The following is a 10,027-nucleotide window of genomic DNA, read 5'->3' as shown; positions in this document are numbered from 1 at the left end:
CCGTAAACTCTTTTCACGCATCCGTCCGTGTATCTTCGCATCCTCATGATCATTTCCCTACCTAACAAATCCCTCTCGAACCCTCTGAAGGTCAATACTTTCTCTCATCTTGCGTAAATCCGTTCCTTTTTTTTGTGCTTCCATCCCGTTATTTCCTCTTTCCTTCATGGAACAAGCCTCCTGACGAACAAAACGTGTTGACGGAAACGTGATATGCATGCACATGCACAGTTTTCCAGCCTCTCTTTGCAAGCACCCGGATTCGTCGGGTAGGAGTCTCTAGAAAGGTATGTATGGGGTGGGGATGGGGGTGGGGGGGGGGGTGGATGGGGGTTAGGGACTTTTGTTTGGGTCAGGGTCATCCACAAGGTCATCATTCATCGAGTCCTACACCCACGAGTCGGGCGAGGCGGGATAGTGACTGGTCTCGTAGTTGAGTTCGCTGTAGGGACGCGCGGCTGAGTAGAAGTCCACGTAGTTCCCGGTGGACTTGAGTCCCAGGTGCATGCTGAGGTCAGCGGCGGGAGCGGGCCGATGGACCTGATCCTCGAAAAAGGGTTCCTCAAAGGTTCTAGTGGAGTTCTGAAAAGGAGGAAGCACCTCATAGTCCTTTTGGATGCTGTCTTGTGGAGCCACATGGACCGGGATCTGGAGAGAGGAAACAAGAGAGGAAACGTCACGAGAAAAAAAAAAAGACAAAACCAAAAAAAACAACATAGGCCTACTTGTGAGATTTAAAGTGGTTTACCATTTAAATGGTAGTATGAGGGTGTGGCAACCCACCGAGGGCGGGGTTTAAACCTGGATATATAGCCTAAAGCCACGACTCCCACATCTTACATTTATTATGTTCTTGTAAAACATTTATATTTAGGCATTTGGCAAACGCTCTTATCCAGAGCGACTTACACTTTTTTTTTTAAATCTCATTACACATCTGAGCAGTTGAGGGTTAAGGGCCGCGCTCAAGGGCTCAACAGTGGCAACTTGGTGGTTGTGGGGTTTGAACCTGGGATCTTCCGAACCATAGTCCAATGCCTTAACCACTGAGCTACCCCTGGCCCTTAAAGTTTATCTAGAAGCTTTTTAGAAAAAAATAAAGCGTATTATCCGTGTTAAACCTGCCGTTATAATGCATAGGTGGGGAACTAATTAGGGAAGCCATTAGGGTCAAACTAGGTCATATGATGAATTTGCGATAAAAAACAGCAATGTGTCACAAACGTTAACTTGTTAATATTGACAGTCCAAGTTAAGACGTGGGTATGATCCATTCCCAGTAGAACTTAAGCGTTGTAGTCTTGTAACAGTCTCCAATCGAGATGGGGGAAAATCGCTTCAGTTATGAATTTTTTTGTGCGGCAATGTTTTGCATTTATATTGGAGATGAATCGATCGATCGGAAAGTGAGCAGAATCGGCTGGTTTTCAGTGTCATTGATCGGTGATCAGCCGATCAGCCTAAGATATAACCCATCCTGTACCGAGCGCAGAAGCTCCTGAGTGGCGCAACAGAAAAACATTTTAATGCCGTTACATCACCGAAAATTTTGCTTTTTTTTGTTGTATTTTTTACATTATTATAATTTTTTTTTCTCCGATTTTCTCGCCAATTTAATCGTGTCCAATTCCTCCCCGTCACTAGGGGGCTCCCACATTAAGCTACTACCACTCAGTCGGGAGAGCCGAAGACTATCATGTGTTTTCTTTGAACCATGTGACGTCACTGACCACTTTTTTTCGAACACACTCAGAGGACTGATTGGCTGTAGAGCCACAGCATCACCCGGGAACCAAACCAGCGATCTCCGGATGATAGGAGCCACTCGGAGGCTTAAAAAGTGTGCTTGTTTTTGTCTTTTTCTCTAAACTCTGTAAGCGAATTAGTCTCAAAATCCATTCATTACGCACGTTTACACCGTCTCACAACACTGCGAGCGCTAATTAGCCTCAAAAATCATGTGCGATAGAAGCCATACATGCCCACGTGCTCGCAGTCCTTCGCAGTGAGTTGAGTTTTGACATATTGGAGGCATAGATGGCGCTCTAAACAATTCACATGTTATCATCAGAGATACGCGCTGCTCAGGAACAATGTAGCTTTGTGTTTAATTTAATTTAAAGGTAAATGTTAAACTCTTGTGTTTGAAGTTAGTTTGTAGTGTTTAAATGCGTCACTTAGGTTTTAAGTGAGAAAACTAATGTTATCAGGAACTGGCGACATTTATTTACTTGTTCGATTTCGTCCCTAATCACCTTGTTTGAGTTTACAGACTAATAAAATTGCATCAAAGAGTTATTTGTTACTGAAACGCTACGGTTAAACTTGTTGGGCTATTTTGTTTAACTACCTGCTGATGGCGCTGCAGTGGGATTTAGGATTCAAACCCCTTTCCTGTTTTGTCCAGCTGTCTCACCTCCACATCTGTACACACTGTACACTACGCATGGCTCTGTACACCACATCACCATTAACTAGCTAAATTTCTGATACTGCATGGCTGCACTGCATTCTGGGACTTTAGACATAGATTTCTACGATTTATTATTAATATGACATCGTGGTGAACGAGAAACCAATCACTAAACACAGACACACATATTTGCAACCCTCTTAACCTGGTTGTGCTGGAGCTCTTCGTTCGGAGTCGCGTACGAGTTGCGGAAGAGCGTCGAGGTTCCACACGAGACTTGTACTGTAGGACGAGAGAGGAAACAAGATAAAGTGTTTAATCACGACTCCTACAGGAAATAAATTAAAACCATCCTGTGAGATAAAGACGGGTCTTTTTCAGTTGATTTTCATTTTTTATGATGTCATTGTTTACTTCCTGTGGAAGAGCTCAAGTTCTGCTAAACATTACCAAGAGCTAACTAGATTCAGTACGGTAGAAGAAGGTTCAGGTCCTGAGAGATGATGCTGCATGGCTTCCTCTTTTATCTCTCCCTCTGTCCTTTAGCACTTCTCCACTCCATCCTCCTTCTTTTCTACACTTCCAGATCTCCTTCTTGCTCTTCATCCTGACCCCCTCACTTCCTCTTCTCCCTTCCTTCTCATCATTCTCCTTCTCTCACGCCTTTCCTCGTCTCTTCCACATACTCTGTCCCGATATCCATTCTCCAGACCATCTCCCCCAGCGTCTCCTCGTTCCTCTGCTGCAACCCTCCCACCTCTTTTTCATCTCACCTCTTTACCTTTAATCTTTTCCTTTATTCCCTCCTTTTGTTTCCACCTCTCTTTTTATATCTTTTTGTCTCCTCCTCTTCTCCACCCCACCTTAGGCATCTCGTCTTCGTCTCCTCCCCTCCGAGTACTCACCTGCTGTGGCGTCTTTCCTGGATCCGTTCTCTCCTTTGTTTCCATGGAAACTAGCATTGGTTCCAGTAGACTCGTAGTCGGCCTTCCTCTCCTTGAGGCTGATTATCTCTCTGGGAGAGGCGGGGGCGCTTGCTGTGAATCACACACACACACACACACACACACAAGTCATCACTTTATCGCTCCGTCTCTCTCTCTTTTTTTCTGGGCTTTAATCTCTCTCCCTCTCATGTCCGTCCGGTCCCGTGTCTTGCGCCGTCTTTACTCGGCCTCACTAGATGAAAGTCATGTAGAGGTGTGTATCGTTATTCTTCATTAGCTTCATCCAGCATGGCAGCAGGAATGTGATATGTGACGGAAAAAAAAAGTCATGACGAATATTTCTAATTCTCATGAAAGGCGCTTACAAGGACAATTTATTTCAAGAATAAACATGATGGCAAAAACACACTCAAGTCTCATCTATATTATTCTAACAACTACTGAATACTTTAGTTAAAAACCTGTACGATTTTACTCTCTCACTCATCGTCTATACCGCTTTATCCTGTGTTCAGGGTCGCGGGGACCTGGAGCCTATCCCAGGAGACTTAGGGCATGAGGCAGGGTACACCCTGGAGAGGGTGCCAATCCATCGCACGGCACACACACACACACACACACACACACACACACACACACACTCACACACTACGGTCAATTTGGAAATGCTAACTGACCTAACCTACATATCTTTGGACTGTAGGAGGAAACCAGAGTAGGCGGAGGAAACCCACCAAGCACGGGGGTAAAAATGCAAACCCAGTGTCTCATGCACACAGAGACGGGAATCAAGTCTGGCCGGGAATCGAACCCAGCCCCTGGAGGTGCAAGGCGACAGTGCTAACGACTACACCACCGTGCCGTCCTGTACAATTTAACTTGATCATAATTTTTTTCACATAAATTTCAAAGAACACAAAGTATTACATAACACGTGTCGGGTATCGGTTATAAATATATGTTACATTTATGTGTAGATATGTACAGTATGAGAAATAATAATATAAAACAAGTAAAATCAATTCTACATCTTGATTAAAACATGACACTCTACAGCACTTCGTTCACTCAAATCTGAACAATTTACCCATAAAACATTAGGAGTAATTCAAAAGTCACATGATTAACAGGAAGTGGATCACAAGAAGCATAAACGTGCAATATTTATTAAAAACAATAATAACATGTTAAAATATTGTTTTATTGACAACTTCACTATTAAAGTACAACACTCTTACCAAAATTATAGGCTGAAAGTAAACTATTAATTACTGTAAAATGACATTCGATGTCCTTGTACCGTTAGCATTAATGCTAGTTAACCATGCTGTGTGTATTTCCTAATTCAACACCAAAAGTTTCAATACTTTTACTTTTTTAAAAGCAAAATGCAGCAAATAAACCTCTTAAAGCAAATATGTAGCTTGTTATTGCCTGAGATTAGGTTTAACACATAAACTGCCACGCCCACAAAAACAAGGCAGCACTTCAGAAGGGTCGACTTATTGACCTGCAAAGAAAACATTATGATTACTGGAACTGGGTTAAGAGCTGTCCAATACATTATGAAGACGTGTGAAGACGTAGGGCTCGGATAAACATTAGGACTGGAGATCACAAACGCTTGGTCAGGTTGCATGGTGACAACTAAAGAGTAGAAAACAGAGCTGTGTTTAATAGTGAAACTACTGTAAGAGCATTTACACACACACACACACACACACACACACGCAATGTGATGAGAACTTACAGGATTGGGACTAAACAGCTGTTTGTCATAAGAAAACCATTTAGTGAGAATCATCAGAAAAAACGGGATCATAAAGACTGGACTTTGGAGAAATGGGAAAAGGTCATGTGACCTGATGAGTCCAGACTGGAGTCATTTTCACTCATGAACTGGACAAACTGGATGAACTCACATGCCGAAGTTCACCTAGTGAAGCGAAAGCTTTACAAACACACATGAGATTACTTTTTTAGAAAATAAAGATGGTACATACTTACGAGTATAAACAATGCTCAAGCTTTGAAAATGAAAATTAAAAAACTTTCGAAACTCCAATCCAATCCAAACAAAATGAACTCAGATGCTAAAACAAGTTCTGAGTCAATATGCGATGCAATGTCTGGAAAATAATGCATAAATAATTAAGCGATACATTTAAGTGATAAGTGCGATCTATATGGTTGTTTCGATTCGAAGGTCCTGAGAGCACCAAGTCTGATATAAACACTAATTAACATTAACTGATTTACTTCACTGTCTTTCTATAAATTACAAATCATACGAACTTAACAAAAAATAATCAGCTCTCTGTTTCTCCAGACGTTTAAAAATTCTTGCCAAGGACATTATGAACATTAGCTAGCATTAGTACATTACACAGCTCACTGCAGTCTGGCCATCTGTTGAGTATAATTCCACAAATGCAAATATTAGTGCACCCTCATTCCCTCCTGCGACGCTGACCGAGGGACTAATCAGTATTTATTGCCCTTCAGTGGTGTGATGCATTAAACAGGAACCACCAGGGAGCCTCGAGAGTTTTCTCACGATCGAACCCTCTTTCCTGTTTATTGCCTCTCTTTGGCATGTTTTCAAAAACGGCAAGATTCACAGAGTCCTTCCATATGGCTTCTACTCCGTCGAAATGTCCACTGAGAGTCTCTAATTAGATAAAAAGGTTTTGGCACTCATGGTCAAAATTTCTGCTACTTTAAACCGTAAGTAGATAATAAACTGATCGCGAGAAGGCATAAAGTTAAAGATGAGAGTTAAAGGTCAGAGCACAGTGAGAACTCAGCAGACTCAGTTCGATCTCATCAGACCTGGATCGCACATGATCATGTGCGTGATGGGAAATTTGTGACGACATGGCAACATTCGTCCAGTTAGGCCGTTCAGACGCAGTCTTTTCGCCATTTTCCTGCAGTACCTGCCGGTTCCACTAGATGGCTACTGACCTTTGGCAAAGGCGAGTCTATCCTCTCTACGGACATTTTTATTTTTTTTACATCTGCCATTGCATTGACCCCGCACTTTAACAACGAGTTCACCAAAGAAAAGAAATGTTGACAGCAAGAGTGGAGTTTTTAAATAAGCGAGTGGACAGCTCAATATCGTTCTCACCGAAGTCAGATTAAAGGCCGGATGACCTTGGTCGTATTTGCCAAGAAACTGTTGCGTTTTTGAAAGAATACACTATCAGCCGTGACTTTTCTACCAAGCATGCCAACTATGCTAGCAGCCAGTTAATGCGGAAAAAGAAGGCGACTGCTCAGAGGTTACTGTAGCAGCTAATTTACAGTCACAGCGAAATATTTTATTCTGACAAACTACGATTCAGGAGGCAAGTTAGCAAGCCTTACTCTAGGTTTTGCTCTGTTTTTGAAAGAATGCATGGTTGAGACAGCTCTTGTGCACAGAGAGCAAAAACTAATTTGAATCAACTCCCACTTATAGGCCCCCCTTGATACTGGCCCGGCCCGTCAAATTTTAAAACCCAGTGTGAGCCAAAAACTTTGCCCACCTCTGTGCTAGACGCGTTGATCAATCTGCCAGGGGCGGAGCTAGAAAGTATTAATGTATTTACCTGATTAATGCACATTTTCCTATTCTAACCCCGTTCCCACTGTGCTCTTTGATATTTTTAAGACACAGTGGGAACTTCATGGTCTTCGTCAGAGTGTGACAGGGCATTAGGAAAGGCCAGGTCATGCAAATTTTTTACAGCTTTATGAATACAATATCGCTGCTGCTTAGCAATCCTTAAAATGAGGGTAACTGATGCCCATAAAGCAGAAGAATGCTGTAAGAAGATTGCAAAGTGTTAGACTGTTTGTAACTTTCTAAGAGGACTGTTTTTAGAATCACTTAAAAATCTATCCCTTTGTTTGCCAGCACAAGACCTTCAGGAAGACTCTGGAGCGGTGGTGCGATGCTATACTGTCCTGCGACACATGCACAAATACGACATGCATGATAGATGAAACCTTTCCTGCAGCCTCACCACCCAATTCAGGGTCAGAAGTTTCCAAATAAACATCAAACAATAAGACTGATGCATTTTGGAAACGAGTCCTATGGACGAAATAAAGGTAAATTAGAACTTATTGGCTGCACAGAGCACATGAAGGCGTGTTTGGCTTGTGTTTTAGTCAAGAACGGGAAACCTACCATTTCACTCGTACAGGGAAGAACAGATTCAATTAAACTGCAGCAAACTCAAAATCCACAACTGATCTCCTCAAGAGGTACAAGAAGGTTTTGGCTCCCACAATGCTCAGATCTTATCATCATCATCATCATCATCATCATCATTAAGACGGGCCCAAGAACCTAACAGAATTGGTTTTTCCTTGTCTTTTGTATGTAAGCCCGGGTGAATCATGAATCGACAAAAACATTTTGCAAGCTGTGAAACTCACCAAAGCAAGTGTTACTACAGTAAGTACTGACCGTGCAGGGTGCCCAAATTTTTGCTTCGGACCCTTTTCCTTTTTTTTGTTATTTTGAAATTGTAAAAGATGGAAATAAAAAACGCTTTCTAGCTTTAAATATTAAAGAAACTCGCCATCTTTAACTTGAAGCCTTTCAGAGATCAGTTCTGCTCATCTGCTCTGTTTAACATTCACACACACAATCTTTTTTTGTTAAGCCACACAGTGACCTATGAATCATTCAAGTATAAAACCCAGTGAGGAACAGGTGCAGATGATGACGGATGATCAGGTGATTAGTACACTGATGATGCTGAACGCTGAGTGATTGGAACAGACGAGAGGGGAAATGAGGTCGCTGCTCAGGTTGGTGCATAAACAATCAAATTATAAACTGTATCTTTAGGTCGCAGTAAAACATTTGTTAATTCTTTAGCTTAACTTACATCATTTAATTCAATTTAATATGAAGAAATTCAAGACTTTTGCACAGTACTGTATGTATATATAAAATTGTTAGAATGTAATGCCTGGTTCTTCACTTAAGGTAAGATGGAAGTGAAGGTTTTAATAAGTGTAGAAGAACAAATCCACTCTCGTGGCCGTCTTGGTAGTTATGATATCTACTGTATGATTCTGTCGTGTCAGTGAGGATCTCGATACTTGAGAATCCTGATTTCAGATAAAATCATTATAAACCTTTCACTCTGTCCTGTTCCATGATGTTCCTGGTGGAACTTTTTTTCATTTGCTTTTCATTTGCATGAAAAGCTTCTCTGAACCGCAGCAGAAGTTCCGCCATCAGTGGCGATCAGACACACGAGTCCCTATAGCGCGACCACAGCTCATCCAAGCCCACGAGAGTTCAGAAAGATCATTTGCAGATCTCTGCATCACTAAAGAAACGCTGAAGGTCTACTTTCAGTTTAACTTTCACAAAGAGAAGATCATAAGTCTTGGACAAGCAGGGCCAAGTCTGAGTTGGGAACACCGATTCATGTTTTTTTTGTTTTTATTCTAAAAGCTCCAAGAAACAGAAGTGATCAAATTGTTACGTGCTCTTGTCCCTGATACTTTAATAAATGAAGGCACAGCGTGTTCTATAGATCTCATGTGGCTCCTATTGGCTCTGATTTCTTCTTCCTCTGATGTGCTACCTCTAAACATTCCCTTTATCTAAAAGTGTGCAAAAGAAAACATCCATCGATTAGTGCTGTGACATAAAATCATCAAAGTCATTAGGTTTGCCCTTAGACCATCAGCATCAGAACATGTAGCATCTTCATCCAGTGAAAGATCTTTAACAACATGTGGGAACGCGTCAATCAACCTGGCATCAATCACGGCAACTTTATTTACAATCCTGTATGCGAAAATCAGACTTCCTTTGGAATGCACTCGCATCACAACAGCGCCATCATACTGTATGTTGGAGCAATAAGCATTTCTGCAAAATGTTAAAAAAAATTTCCTGAGAATGCCCTGATGGTCCGAGGACAAACAGCTGTGAACGACTGCTTATGGCTGTGGCTTTGTCAATCGACCAATAGAAGGGAGCCGAGTCTGATTGTTGTTTAAGTTCATCATTTGAATTGAGGTTCGATACGTCTGAAATCAGATCGTCTATGATGCCAGTAAACACTGATGATGTTTGCAAATGCTCTGCAAGTAACCCTCCATATCCTGAAGTCCTGTTGTCTGAACTGCCATCTCCTTCACAATGCCCCCTAAATGCCAGCTCCTGCCAGTCCTGATGCGCATTGGCATCCACACCCTGATGGATTTTCATCCAGCTTCAATTTAACAGATCGATGTGGTCTTTAGATTTGTTCTTGGAATTTCTTGTTCCAATTGTTAAACCCATGAAGTGACCATGCTTGAGATTTTCTCCATTATAGCAGGCGAGACCAGCAGCACGGGCGCTTATTAGCAAGGCTGCCCTGAAGTCACGGATATCAGGCGTACCATACGGCGTTCAATACACTTGATTAGCTTTTCTGTAGTTTTGATTTTGGTCTCCCTGCTGATACTCGGTGTAGCTCGGTGTCTAAAATCCGATTATTTTAGTAAGATATGGACAATGTCCCCTATTGTCATTACAGCTCAATTAATCAATTATCAGTAACTCTTTTTGATGCTCTTTTTTTGTTGCTGACCCACAGATCAGAGCACCGCATGATTCTAGCTGATGTGATTGACTTTGTCTCAAAGTCTCTGATTGAGT

General features: G+C 41.8%; 1 protein-coding gene across 3 annotated transcripts in view; it reads right to left on the bottom strand.

Moving 5' to 3' along the window:
- Positions 1-332: 332 nt before the first annotated feature.
- The window catches only part of ctnnd2a (catenin (cadherin-associated protein), delta 2a), a 302,677-nt gene continuing 292,982 nt past the window's right edge, over positions 333-10,027 (bottom strand). For 2 of the 3 annotated variants that reach the window (XM_053488240.1, XM_053488241.1), the window contains exons 19-21: positions 3,319-3,450; positions 2,619-2,695; positions 333-648 (exon numbers count right to left, since the gene is read on the bottom strand). In XM_053488240.1, coding sequence (XP_053344215.1) covers positions 388-648; positions 2,619-2,695; positions 3,319-3,450 — 470 coding nt within the window. In that variant the 3' untranslated portion in view covers positions 333-387. Of the gene's footprint in view, positions 698-2,617; positions 2,696-3,318; positions 3,451-10,027 lie in introns of all 3 variants that reach the window. The other variant, XM_053488242.1, reaches the window with a different exon arrangement.

This window comes from Clarias gariepinus, chromosome 26, assembly GCF_024256425.1.
Source record: "Clarias gariepinus isolate MV-2021 ecotype Netherlands chromosome 26, CGAR_prim_01v2, whole genome shotgun sequence".
Lineage (NCBI taxonomy): Eukaryota > Metazoa > Chordata > Actinopteri > Siluriformes > Clariidae > Clarias > Clarias gariepinus.
The sequence above is the reverse complement of the archived record's forward strand: the minus strand, read 5'-3'. Positions and strand labels throughout refer to the sequence as shown.